General features: G+C 39.9%; 1 protein-coding gene across 1 annotated transcript in view; it reads left to right on the forward strand.

The window, feature by feature from the left end:
- The first annotated feature begins 5,788 nt into the window (after positions 1-5,788).
- The window catches only part of MRC1 (mannose receptor C-type 1), a 124,070-nt gene continuing 115,288 nt past the window's right edge, over positions 5,789-14,570 (forward strand). Inside the window, exon 1 of the mRNA XM_070800891.1 lies at positions 5,789-6,097. Within this exon, the coding sequence (XP_070656992.1) occupies positions 6,037-6,097 (61 nt within the window). The 5' untranslated portion in view covers positions 5,789-6,036. The remainder of the gene's footprint in view (positions 6,098-14,570) is intronic.

Consider the following 14,570-nt stretch of genomic DNA (forward strand, 5'->3'; position numbering starts at 1 on the left):
TGCCATGCCAAACAAAACACTGGCTCTTCAAATAGTCTGTACATTACAGTAAATCTAAATATACTATCTGAAGAATATTATGAACTGAAGTCAAATTTTAGATAAATTATCCAATACAAAGATTTTTCATTCCTATAAAGTTAATTACTTTCTATTAAATTGCAAAAGCAATTTATTATTGGTGTTTTGATGTATTTTGATAAGGATTGGAAAATTGAAGAATAAGAACAATTAAAATCCCAGTTTTCTATCTTTAAAATTTTAAGTTTTTACTTTACTGCATCATTATATCTTTTTTTCCTTCTGAGTCAAAATTATCTTGGTATCATTTGAGCAAATTTGCCTATTAAAAGATAGAGATGGTTAAACCAAATAAACTTCTGTATAAATCACCAGTTTAAACTAGGAGAAATGATGGAATAGACTACCAAATAATTTGTTGAGCTGATTTTCTTGGAACTGTTTCAGAACAAAGGAGTCACTAAGTTCATCTTACATGGAACTGAGTGGGTGTGAGGTACGTAATGTTTGAGAGCATCTAAGAGGAAATGAAATAGTTCACCAATTGTCTCACCAATTAGGAAAAAAAGAGGATTTCCTTTATTTTATATAAATCCTCCTTTAGCTTGAAGGAAGTACTAGTTGAAAACAACCATCAGAAAGCTAAACGAAAACCAGAACCAAAACTTAGTAGAAGTATAAAGAGGATGGTAAGAGTTGGATTTTATTTTAATGTGGTAAGATGTACATAACATAAAATTTATCATTTTCATGTACAACTCAGTGGTTTTAGTGTATTTGCAATGTTGTACAACTATCACCACTATTTTTAAAACTCTTCTTCATCCCCAGTGGACACTCTGAATCCATTAAACAATAACACTCATTTCCCCTCCCCCACTAGTCCCTGGTAAAAATAGAGGTATTTTTCCTGTCTTTATGAATTTGTCTATTCTACGTTCATATAAGTAAAATCATGAGGCATTTGTCCTTTTGTGTATTATTTATGTCTGTGTTATTTCAAGATTGTAAGTGTTGTAGCAGGTATCAGAATTTCTTTTTTATGGCTTAATAATATTCCATTAGATATATTATTTTATTACAATGGAATAGAATAATATTAATATATATAATATTCCATTGTATATATATTGTTTTATCCATTCATCTATTGATAGACATGTGTTGCTTTTTACCTTTTAGCTACTATGAATAATGGGAATAAACATTGGTGTACAAATATTTGTTTGCATCTCTGCTTTCGATTTTTTGGGTATACATCTAAAAGTGAAATTGATGGATCATATACCAAAATCACTACAGATGGTGACTGCAGCCATGAAATTAAAAGACGCTTACTCTTTGGAAGGAAAATTATGACCAACCTAGATAGCATATTCAAAAGCAGACATTACTTTGCCAACAAAAGTTCATCTAGTCAAGGCTATGGTTTTTCCTGTGGTCATGTATGGATGTGAGAGTTGGACTGTGAAGAAGGCTGAGCGCCAAAGAATTGATGCTTTTGAAGTGTGGTGTTGGAGAAGACTCTTGAGAGTCCCTTGGACTCCAAGGACATCCAACCAGTCCATTGTGAAGGAGATCAGCCCTGGGATTTCTTTGGAAGGAATGATGCTAAAGCTGAAACTCCAGTACTTTGGCCACCTCATGCGAAGAGTTGACTCACTGGAAAAGACCCTGATGCTGGGAGGGATTGGGGGCAAGAGGAGAAGGAGACGACAGAGGATGAGATGGCTGGATGGCATCATTGACTCGATGGACGTGAGTCTCAGTGAACTCCGGGAACTGGTGATGGACAGGGAGGCCTGGCGTGCTGTGATTCATGGGGTCACAAAGAGTCGGACACGACTGAGCAACTGATCTGACCTGATCTGATCTGATGGCAATTCCACGTTTAATGTTTTAGGGATAGGAGCAGCCTTTTTCCATAGTGGCTACACCAGTTTACCTTCACACCAGTAATGCCCAAGAGTTCCAATTTCTCCACACCCTCATCAATGCTTGTTATTTTCTGTTTTTGTTCTTTGATAACAGCCACCCTAGTGGTCATGAAGTGATATATGATTTGGTTTTGTTTGCAATTCCACCTTGGCTAAGTGGTAAAGAATCGCCTGCATTGCAGGAGATGTGGGTTCTATCCCTGGGTTGGGAAGATCCCCTGGAGAAAGAAATGGCAACCCACTGCAATATTCTTGCCTGGGAAATCTCATGGACAAAGAAGCCTGGTGGGCTACACTCCATGGGGTTGCAAAAGAGTCAAGCATGACTGAGCAACTAAACAGCAACAACAATGTTGAGCATCTTTTCACATGCTTATTGGCTATTTGTATATTTTCTCCAGAGAAATGTCTATTCAAGTACATTGCTCATTTAAAAAATTGGTTGCTTTGTTGTTGCTGTTGAGTTCTATTTCTTTACACATTATGGATATTCTTTATCAGATATATGATTTGCAAATATTTTCTCTCATTTCTCTCATTCTTTTCACTCTTTTGATAGTGTCCTCTTTAATTTTGATGAACCCCAATTTAATCTACTTTTTCCTTTTGTAGCTCTGCTTTTGGTGTCATGTCCAAAAGAAAAATATTGCCAAATAGAATGTCATGAGGATTTTTCCTGATGTTTTCTTACAAAAATTTTCATAGTTTTAGCCCTTAACTTTAGGTTTTGACACATTTTGAATACTTTCTGCATTGAATGGTCTTGGTACCTTTGTAAAATCTGACTAACCTCATATTTGAGTGCTTATTTCTGAGCTTTCTGTTCTATTCTATTGGTCTTTATGTTCTCTCTTATGCCAGAACCACACACGATTTTGATTACTGTAGCTTTATAATAAGTTTTGACATCAGTAAGTGTGAGACCTCCAACATTGTTCTTTTTCAAAATTGTTTTGGCTATATGGGATTTCTTGGAATTTCATATGAATTTTAAGATGGGGTTTCCTGTTTTGCAAAAAACATCATTGGGATTTTGATAGAAGTTGCATGGAATCTGTAAATCTCTTAGGGTAGTATTGTCATCTTAACAATATTATGTTTTCAACTCTATGAACATGGGATAGCTTTCCATTTATTTAGGTCTTCTTTCTTTCAGCAATGTTTTGTAGTTTTTGTTGTGTAAGTCTTTTGCCTCCTTGGTGAAATTTATTCCTAATATTTTATTCTTTTTTGATGCTATTGTGACTAGAATTGCTTTCTTAATTTCCTTTTCAGATTTTTAATTAATAGTGTGTAGAAACACAACCAAATTTTGTGTTTTAATTTTGTATTCTATTTTGTTGTATTTGATTATTAGCTGTAGCAGGTGGTTTTTTGTTTTTTGTTTTTTCCTTTTTGGTAGACATTTTAGGATTTTTCACATATAAAATAATGTCATCTCTGGAAGAAAGATACTTTTACTCCTTTTTCTCTGACTTGGATGCCTTTATTTATTTATTTTCTTGACTAATTGCTCTGGCTGGAACTTTTCTTGCCATGTTGAATAGAAGTGGTGAAAGCAATTAAAAGCTTTAATTACCCTTCAGAATACACAAGTCTGATATTTGGAAGATGAGTCCCCTGAAGGGCTATCCTGGATCCATCAGGGTGCAAAAAAGGCTGTTACCTGCCACAAAGATGGGGGAGTGGAAGATGATAGCCACCACCCAAGGAAGAGCTTGAAATTCACTGAAATGTACCAGCATTTCCATCAAGCTCTCCCCTGGATCCTCCTAAGTTTCTGCTAGTTACTTGGGATACTAAAATAGACTCCAGACAGTTTCTGCCCAGTTTAGTAGGTGTTGAAGTGGAATGATGGATTTCTAAAGCTTCTTACTCCACTATCACTCCCACAAGAACTGGCTTTCTTTTTAGCTTGGTCACCTCTTTTAACCTGATAAATCTTTGTTTTAGTAAGGTCAAGGTCATGGGGTAAATTCTTTGTGGGATGATAGATCTCCTGTTGTTTCAAAATCACAGATTGTACCACTGATCCTGGTTGGCCATATGACACATTTTGTGTGATTTAAAAAAATCTGAATGTGAGTGTAGAGAAAATTCAGTTAAGTTTTATCTGCTTCTGAAATTAATGTAAATCCAAATTAGGCCAAACTTTCTGAATTTATATAGTTGGTTTACATTTAAAAACCATGAATGTCTCATTTAAAGTATTTTTTTTCTCACGATAAATCAGTGAAGCAGTGTTTTAGAAAGAAATATTTTGTTTCATTTGCTGTGTTTTGTAACCAATCTTTTATGTCAGTGAAACACTGGCTTAATGAAAAAGAAACATTTTTCTTTGTGTCCTACATTTTCATCATATTTTTCATCCTGTCAGAGTAATCTGAAATTTAGAATGTTAAAAAAAATCAGTAAGAGAAATATATCACATTTCTTACTGGGAAGCAAAGTTTATAGTATCACAAAGATGGTGAATCTTTGAGCTTTCCACTTGAAGACAAACTATTCATTAAAACATATACATTACCATATGTAAAATTAGACAGTGAAATTTACTGTATGATGCAGGGAGCTCAAATACAGTGCTTTGTGACAACCTAGAGGGGTGGGATGGGGTGGCAGGTGTAAGGGAGGTTCAAGATGGTGGGGACATATGTATACCTATGGTTGATTTATGTTGATGTATGGCAGAAACCAACAGAATAATGTAAAGCAATTATTCTCCAATTAAAATCAGTAAATTTAAATTAAAAAACTAAAATAAAATTTCAAGAAATACTCCAGCAGCTTCCTTTTGCATTTCCCACACTCCAGTTGTGAGCTGGCTATCTAATTATCGATATCTGCTTCAAAATGTTCTTAATTCATGCTTTACTTCTGAAAAATAACACAATAGATCTGTAGGGTTAATATGATGGTTCATGAAAGATGTTTTCATTTCTTTAAAAAGAAATTATCCCACCTATCATGAAATGACCAAATGAGCAGACTTCCTCCTGGCAAGACGACCCCTGTAAACCTGAAGAGGATCACTATTGCTAAGGATGGGCAGTGGGGCTTTACTGCAAGTCCTGTCACTGTTTTCTCTGGATCTCTTGAGGACTTTCTAGAAAAAGACTTCTAGAACTTTCTTCTTCCTTTTACAACTGAGCTTCTTTCTTAAGCTTAGTCTCTATTTTACATTTCTTCTAGCTGAAAGGAACAAAGCTCCATATGAAGCCACTTTCGAAGCTTTCAAAGAAAAAAGGAAACTCTAAACGTTGAATATGGAGAGTAGGATGGGATCCATTTCAGCGCTTAAGAAGACATTTCCACCAGAAAACTATCCTTTAAAAAATAGTTTATTATTTTAGATGTAATGCCATATTGGTATAATTCAGGATTTTTAAAATTTTCATTTTTGGAGGAGGGGCCGCATGTGGCATGTGGGAATCTTAATTTTCTGACAAAGGATTGAACTTGTGCCCGCTCTGTGTTGAAAGGCCAGAGTCTTAACCACTGGACTGCTAAGGAAGTCCAGAAAACTGTCCTCTTTATTGCCTGCCATCTCCACTACATTCCAGGGCTTGTCTGCTGAAGGTCCCTGGATTCAGCTGCTGCCCAGAGAGAATCTCACTTTTCCAGCCCAGGTAGTGGCCTCCAGCTTGCCCTCCCCCGCATCCAAGCAGAGCCGGGAGGTCCAGCGCTGTTTCACTTCCCCCCTTTCCCAGCAGGCCGGCCCTGGCTCCTGGGTTCTCACAGGCGCCCAGTCGCCTCCACCCTCTTCCTCATCTCTCTCCCACACGTGTCCCTCTCTCCCCTTCCTCTGTGTCTGCTCTTCTCAGAAGTTAGCTTACAAAGCAAAGTTGTAACTTTGAATTCCTGTTTTTCCAACCACCCTCATGTGACAGGATATCTCCTTATTGGAGGTTTTCCCTAATTTCAGAAGCCCTTTAAAAGTGGGCGCTTCCTCCACGCTCCTTTTCAGCTGGGCAGTTCTGAGAAGGGCGGAGCGGGCAGGGACAGCTGGGGGCTCACTGGCCTGGTCCTCCCCGCTCTCTTCTCTCCATCCGTGGAAGAAAAGGATAAACTCTGGACCATGAGGCCGTCCCCACTCCTGTCTCTCCTCTTTCTTCTTCCGGTAGCCGTGCAGCTCCTGGGTAAGTAGGCTAATGAGGTCTGAACTTCCTGACTTGGGGCCTGGGGTCTATGATACCCCCTCCTTTGGGGGAGAGTGTTAAGGGATTCCTTCCACACCTGCGTGGAGGAGGAAGCCGGGCTACAGCACCACCAGCTCTGCAGGAAGCTGCTCCGGGTTCCCAGGCCTGGAAGCTGGGGACTGGCAGGAGGCAGCGGCTCCTCCTGGGGTCAGGGGGCTGCCTGATCTGAGCCCCTCAGAACCCTGCCTTCCTCTTACCTCTTCTCTCGTCTCCCATTGCCCTTTCGCTGCTATATATTCTTGGAGTGATTTCCGCTCCGGTTGGCGAATTCTTGTTTTCAATTTCCATCTAACTCTCAACCAATCTCTTCTGAGCGTTTTTGACCAAAATGAGGGCAGCGCTGGTGTCTCTCTTTATCGTAGGTGTAAGGATGGGTCACAGATAGTACCCCCCAAAGATCTCATGCGAGTTTACAACTCATCTTTTTTCTGTGAATGCACCTTAAAAAAAATTTTTTTTTTTTAAGTTGGAGTTGATTTATAGTGTTGTGTTAGTTTCAGGTGTACAGTAATTGGGATCAGTTATACATATACATACATCCCCTCTTTCTTTACAGTCTTTTCCCATATAGGTCATTACAGAGTATTGAGTAGAGTTCCCTATGCTGCAAGGCACCTTCTTATTAGTTATCTGTTTTAGACATAGTACTGTGTATACCTCAATCCCAATCTCCCAATGCATCCCTACTCCCCACCCACCCCTTACCCTCTGGTAACCATAAATTTTATTTTCTGTTTCAGTGACTCTATTTCTATTTTGTAGATAAGTTCATTCGTATCCCCTTTTAGATTCCACGTGTAAGCAATAGCATATGATATTTGTCTTTCTCTGACTTACTTCACTCAGCAGTGAATGAACCATTTTGATCAGTCCTAGTTTTTATTACTAGACAGTTCATCCTTAGGTGTTCTACATAGATCCTTCTCTCAGTTCTAAGTTGTTCAAACTGATTTATTCCTATTCTTCCATCCCTTCCTTTTTTTTTTTTTCTTGGAAATGGATGATAATTCATGAGGACCAGACTCAGAGCTTTCCAGAAGCCTGAAGACAGTATGAAGTCTCTCTCTTCTATTTCTTTAAACATCTTGCTTTACCCTTGGAATGAGAGCTGAGGAATGAGAGCTGAGTGTCTGGAGGAATGTTTATTCCAAGGTCTCTTTTGAGATGAAATAGATGGGATTTCAGCTTTGAAATTTTGTATTTCTGATCCCCTTTCATTTTTCACAAATCAGCAAATACCACCTTGCCCAGCCTGTGCCAAGGGTGTTCCATGCCCTGTCAACATGTTGGAGGCAGGTGCTGGGGAGAGGGGATCATGGATGAGACAGAAGCTCCTGACCACCAGGAAGCTTTCCAGGGAGAATGTTCAACCACAGAAAACAAATTGGCATGACCATGAAATAGCTGAGATGATAAAAACACAAGCAAAGGCAGCATAGTTTGTAAATGGACCCTGCTACTTAATTTCTTTGTGCCTTAATTATAAACTTTCTTAGTATATAAACTAAGAAGCATCATATTACTTGTCCCATCAGTTGTTGCAATGACTCAATGAATTAAACTATGTAAAATATTTAGAACATAGTATGACTCATAATAGTTACTAAATGTTAGCTATTCATAACCATGACTATTTTTTCCCCCATGGTAGCAATCAGTAGCTCAGTGAAAGCAAGATAATTAGCATTTAAAGGAAAGGTTTTCCAAGAAACAATACAGAGGAAGGAGTCCTGAAGTCTGAGGAGATATTTTCCCTGTTGTTTTTGTTTAGTCACTAAGTCATGTTTGCAACCCCATGGACTATAACCCTGCCAGGCTCCTCTGTCCATGGAATTTTCCAGGCAAGTATACTAGAGTGGGTTGCCATTTCCTTCTCCAGGGGATCTTCCTGACTCAGGGATAAAACCTGAGTTTCCTGCATTTGCAGGCGGGTTCTTTAGCACTGAGCCACCAGGGAAGCTCTTATTTAACCTGAGTCCTGGCTACAAAGCACATCTCTTAGTGAGTAAGGAGAAGGGTGACGGGATAGCAGGCTCCATATCACTCTGGTCTTCATCTTGAAAGACTGTCTTGTGCAAGAGGATTAATATATTCTTCGTGACCCCAAAGGTTAAAACTAAGACCAGTGACAATCTTCTAAAGGTTTCACTGTCTCAAATAGAATGTTCTTTGTAGGAGAAAGTTTTCTCTCACTAAAGGTCTTCAGAGGAGAAGGCAATGGCAGCCCACTCCAGTACTCTTGCCTGGCAAATCCCATGGACCGAGGAGCCTGGTAGGCTGCAGTCCGTTGGGTCGCTAAGAGTTGGATGCGACTGAGCGACTTCACTTTTACTTTTCACTTTCATACATTGGAGAAGGAAATGGCAACCCACTCCAGTGTTCTTGCCTGGAGAATCCCAGGGACAGCAGAGCCTGGTGGGCTGCTGTCTATGGGGTTGCACAGAGTCGGACACGACTGAAGTGACTTAGCAAAGGTCTTCAGACAGACCCTGAATGAGACCTGTACTCCAACCTGGCAATAGAAACATCATTGGCCACATTATATAGCCATGTTTAAAAAGGTAAAAAAAACAAAAAAACAAAAAAAAAAACAGGTGACACTGATTTTATGAATATGTTTTATTTAACCCAGTGTATCCAAAATATTATTAGTCAACATTCATCAATATAAAGCTTACTGGGATATTTTTACATTCATTTTTTTTTAAACTTTGTTGTTGTTTTTTTTTTTAGTATAGCCAATTAATAATGTTGTGATAGTTTCAGATGGACAGCAAAGGGACTTAGCCATTCTCTCCCATACTCCCCTCCCATCCAGGTTGCCACCTCACATTGAACAGAGTCCCCTGTGCTAAACAGTAGGACCTTGCTGGTTATCCATTTTAAATACAGCAGCATGTGCATATCTATCCCAAGCTCCCAAACTATCCCTTTAGATTGGTTTTAATACTAATCTAGGATGTCTGTGAGGAACAGTTGCCCACTGACCACTCCCTTACTAGTTTTCATAAAATTTTCCTTTAATATTTATATTTTTCCTTCATTCTTCCTTTCTTTTTTTATCTTTTCTTTATTTCTAGTCTCTCATTTATTCCTTTATACATGTGACTTGTTTTGGTACCAGATTTAACACATACTTTCTGACATTGTTGAGCAAAACCAAGTTTTTGTCCTCTTTCTTTCTTCAGCTGTTCTGATAGTTGTCTATTTTTCTTGTTATTGTCCCAAATGACTTCTGATTTTTTTCTCTGATTCTGAGTTGGAGACCTGTAGGTGTAGGATATTGCAGATACAGGTGAGAAGACAGTTGCTTTGTTGTGTGACATTTCAGCACCTTCTTAGGTTGTTGGACCTAATTTCTAGGTAGGAAGAATCACTGCTGGTTAAATGTGAGTGTTAAAGAATTAAATACACTTAAAGTAGGTCAGAAGGAGAAAGACAAATACCATATAATATCACTTATGTGTGAAATATGAAGTATAAACCAAATGAACTCATCTATGAAACGGAGACAGACTCACAGACATAGAGAAGAGACTTGTGGTTACCACGGGCAGGGGTACTGAGGGAGGGATGGACCGGGAGTTGGGATTAATAGATGCAAATTATTATATAGAGAATGGATAAACAGCAAGGTCCTACTGTATGGCACCGGGAACTATCCAATGTCCTGGGATAAACCATAATGGAAAAGAATATGAAAAAGAACGTATATATGTATAACTGAGTCACTGCTGTACAGAAGAAACGAACAGAACATTGTAAATTAACTATACTTCAATAAAATATATTTTTAAAAAACAAAATACGGAAGGCAACCTGTAAGGGGGAAAAAAAAAGAATCAAACACACTCAACCTCAGTTATAGACAAAGACCCTGTCTTCAAAGGGACGTGGATCACAGTGATGACAAGTATTCCTGAAACCTGGTTTCTGACACTGAATCTTGAGCAGCTGAAGGAGAACCAGGAGGTCACAGAGCCACTCGGGGAGTTGAACAGAAGGAATGTAGCCTTTTAAGTGGTGTGTTGTTTGCATGGCAGAGAAGGAACAAAACTGCTATCAATGTGAGAATAACAGGGTCCTCTTGCCTCCTGGTAAGCATCAAGCACTGTTGAATGGAAACATCATATAGTTACACTGATCCATAGAGGGAACTCATGGAAATCAGGTAATAAATTGAGAGCAGAAGGAGATAGGAAGGCAAATACCCTTTGAAAAAGAACTGAAACTGGCATAGGAGACATTATAGGATGTGCATGTGTGCTCAGTTCTTCTATTGTGTTGGACTCTTAATGAACCCATGGACTGTAGCTGTCTAGGCTCCTCTATCCATGGGATTATCCTGCCAGTAATACTGGAGTGGGTTGCTATTACCTCCTCTAGGGGATTTTTAACCCAGGGATCAAATCTGTATCTCTTTGGCAGGCAGATTCTTTATCACTTGAGCCACCTGGGAAGCCCCTTACTGTGTGACAGATTCTTCTGATTATAAACCAAGTTAAGGTTACAGAGCCCTTTCAGATCCTTACCCACTTCAATTAATTGCTTTCAGATCCTTAATCAGATCCTTACAACAACCCTATGAGAAGGGTTGAAAGTGAAAGTGAAGTTGCCCAGTCGTGTCTGACTCTTTGCGACCCCATGGACTGTAGCCCACTAGGCTCCTCCATCCATGGAATTTTCTAGGCAAGAGTACTGGAGTGGGTTGCCATTTCCCTCTCCAGGGGATCTTCCTCACCCAGGGACAGAACCCAGGTCTCCCATATTAGAGGCAGGTGCTTTACAGTCTGAGCCATCAGGGAAGCCATGAGATGGGTTGGTTGGGTGTTATTAATGTCATCCACCTTTTACTACATGAAAGGCTCAGAAGTCAGCTAGCCAGTAAGGACCTGACCAGTTCTTGATTGTGGTCTTCTGGTTCTGAGGCTAAGAAGATGTAATTTACTAGCTGGAGCGTATTGATCAGGAAAGACATAAACGTGCTTCAAAACAGCAGTATGTCAAAAAGGGGATTAGTCCCTCTATTTGGATCAATTATTTAGATTTTTCACTTGGAGATGGGAAAGGGGACAGTAACCTTTGAGGGTTCACTATCTGCAAAATGATTTTCTGGGTGCTTTGCTTAAATTATCTGTAAATATATATATCTAAACATTTCTAAAAAAATATTTAGAAAATTTCCAGCAGCTCTATCAGAGAACATTATTATCCCATTTGACAGATCAGGAAAGTGAGGCTAGAATGATTAATTTAACTGAGGCAACACAGCTAGGACTTGGTGGAACCAACATTTGATTGCAAGTTTGCTGGCCTGCAAACACATGCTTCTTTCCACCACATCACATGGGAACTCTGGGGTCTCTATCCTCCTGTCCCTGTCTTTGCAACAGTTCTCTGTTTTTTTCTAGTTTCATCCTGCTCTGGACCATTTCACATTGCCTACAATACTGATTTTCCCCAGCTAATGATAAGAATATACTAATATGTATCAAGCAATTTCTGTGTGTCAGGAACTGTTTTCAGCGCTTTGTTTAGATGATCTAATTTAAATCTCACATGACCAGCAGGTCCTGTTGTTTCCTCCTCATTCTTCAGGGGGAAAAGGCAGCACAGAGTAGTTTAGATACTTGAGTAAGGTCACTCAGTAAGCAGTAGAGCTCCAATTATGTCGCAGTCAGGTAGACACAATGCATAAAAATTAATTTGCCTGGTTATGAGTGGAAGAAGAAAAATTGTGTAGTCTCAGCTTCTTACCTACATGTTTTGCTTGTCTTGAAGTTGGCAGAGAGGCTGGGTTTTTGAGGTTGAAGATCAGGAGAGAAAGGGAAGGATGGTGAATGAAGTGGCAGCTGAGAATGGAATCCAGGATATAAGTCTGGGGATCAGCAGGTGGCAGGAGAGCTCCTGAGATGGGAGTGAGTGAATACAGGAAGGGAGTAGGTATTCCTATCTTTAGGGAGGGAGGCAGGAAGTTGGCAGTGTTCCTTACTTACTCCCAGACTGTTTTCTCCTTGAGGTCATAGTCCGTATTGGATTAATACTTGCACCTCCCCCAGTAGCCTAATTGTTGTTGCTGTTGTCGTTTAGTCTCTAAGTTGTGTCCGACTCTTGGGACCCCATGGACTGTAGCCTGCCAGGCTCCTCTGTCCATGGGATTTCCCAGGCAAGAGTATTGGAGTGAGTTGCCATTTCCTTCTCCAGTAGATCTTCCTGACCCAGGGATCAAACCTGTGTCTCCTGCACTGGCAGGCATATTTTTTACCACTGAGCCACTTGGGAATCCCCAATAGCCAAATACGGTGACTTTAATTGGTAGGTTCTCTGGATATTTGATGAATGAATGAAGGATCTAAGAGGAAAATAAAATCATTTCAATTTTTTCTTTATCCTTTTGTTCAGTATCACTAAACCTAATCATGTGATCCTTAGTTTCCCCCTTGCCCCCAGCAATTGTTATAGTTTGTGTGTGTGTGTGTGTGTGTGTGCACGTGTATGGTAGTGATGGGTTAGTCCCTCAGTCATGTCTGACTCTTTGTGACCTCATGGACTGTAGTTCACCAGGCTCCTGTGTCCATGGGATTCTCCAGGGAAGAATATTGGAGTGGGTTGCCATTTCCTTGTCCAGGGGATCTTCCCAACCTAGGGATTGAATCTGGGTCTTCTGTATTACAGATAGATTCTTTACTGACTGAGTCTCTAGGGAAGTCCTTGTATATAGTAAGTGCATAATAAATATTTATTTTTAACTAATACATTTACATAAATAAATATTTATTAGCTTAATTTCAGTTCTTTGGAGACACACTTGTGGGGTGTACTGTCACTGACGGGGGCTAATGAACAGATTCTTGGTTTGGTTGACTCAAGATGGTGACCTCTGACAATGACTTGACAATGACTTGACTTGACCTCTGACAGTGACTTTTTTCCCAAGACTGGGAAAAATCTTGGGAAAAACTGGCTGAGGAGGGGGCTGTGAGACCAGAGAGAGGCAGCTGGTCCAGGGTGGGTGAAGGAGCAAGTGAGCCCTGTGGGCAGATGAGCTCAGCCTTCCTGGGTACTCTGGGTGACAAGGTAGAATGTATGTCCCAGAATCATCCTTCCTTGGTGTAAGGATTAGGGCTGTTCATTCCTCCAACACCCACTGGTCACTAGTGAAGGGCTGCTCCTAGGAGGTGTTCTTTCTCTGACCCTTCTGGTCTTTGCAGTGGGTGAAGGAGGCTCTGATGGTCCGAAAAACGTCCCCAGGCCCAGAGATGCGGGGCTGCCCCTGGGGATTGGAGCTGGTACTCACTGAAGTAGCAAAAGGCAAGAGAAATAAATGGGTTTCTGGCAACATCCACTACAAAATACCCATTTACTTTCCTCCTATCCAGCTTCCCTTTCTTCCACAAGTTATTAGCTTTTATGTTTTCATGTCAGTGTTTTATTTATAGATGGTGGGGAAAGCCTAAATATGTATAAGGAAGTACAGCCTATGACAGTTCTATCTCTAAATTGTCACCTTTAATAACCTCACTTTCTTTGCCAGTAAATTTGGAAATTTGAACTTCCCTGGTAGCTCAGTTGGTAAAGAATCCTCCTGCAATGCAGGAGACCCCAGTTTGATTCCTGGGTCAGGAAGATCCACTGGAGAAGGGAACGGCTACCCACTCCAGTATTCTGGCCTGGAGAATTCCATGGACTGTATGGGATTGCAAAGAGTCAGACATAACTGAATAACTTTTACTTTCACTTTGGAAATTTAATGACTTGCTTAGTGTTATCATTTAAAACAGTTAAAATGTGCTTAAAAGAACATTTGTACCCGTGATGTTGGATATCCAGGCTTTGGCCATTTTTTAAAATTGACTTTTATTGAAATATAGTTGTTTTGCAATGTTGTGTTAGTTTCTGCTGTTACAGCAGAGTAGGCCAGCCATGTGTATCCATATGTCCCCTCTTTTTTGGATTTCCTTTCTATTTAGGTCACCACAGAGAATTGAGTAATGTTCCCTAAGCTATATAGTAGGTTCTCATAAGTTACCTATTTTGTACACAGTAGTGTACACATGTCAATCCCAGTCTCCCAATTCATCCCACCCACCCTCCCTTTCCCACGCTGGTGTCCATTTGTTCTCTACATCTTTGTTTTGTAAATAAGATCATCTATATCATTTTTCCTAGATTTCACATATGTGCATTAATATATGATATTTGTTTTTTTTTTCTTTATGAGTTACTTCACTCTGTATGATAGTCTTTAGGTTCAGCCTTGGTGGCTCAGATGGTTAAAGAATCCGCCTGCAATGCAGGAGACCCAGGTTTGATCCCTGGATTGGGAAGATCCCCTGGAGAAGGGAATGGCAACCCACTCCAGTATTCTTGCCTGGAGAATTCCATGGACAGAAGCTATAGTCCATGGGGTCAC

The sequence above is a fragment of the Bos indicus genome, chromosome 13 (assembly GCF_029378745.1).
Source record: "Bos indicus isolate NIAB-ARS_2022 breed Sahiwal x Tharparkar chromosome 13, NIAB-ARS_B.indTharparkar_mat_pri_1.0, whole genome shotgun sequence".
Classification (NCBI taxonomy): domain Eukaryota; kingdom Metazoa; phylum Chordata; class Mammalia; order Artiodactyla; family Bovidae; genus Bos; species Bos indicus.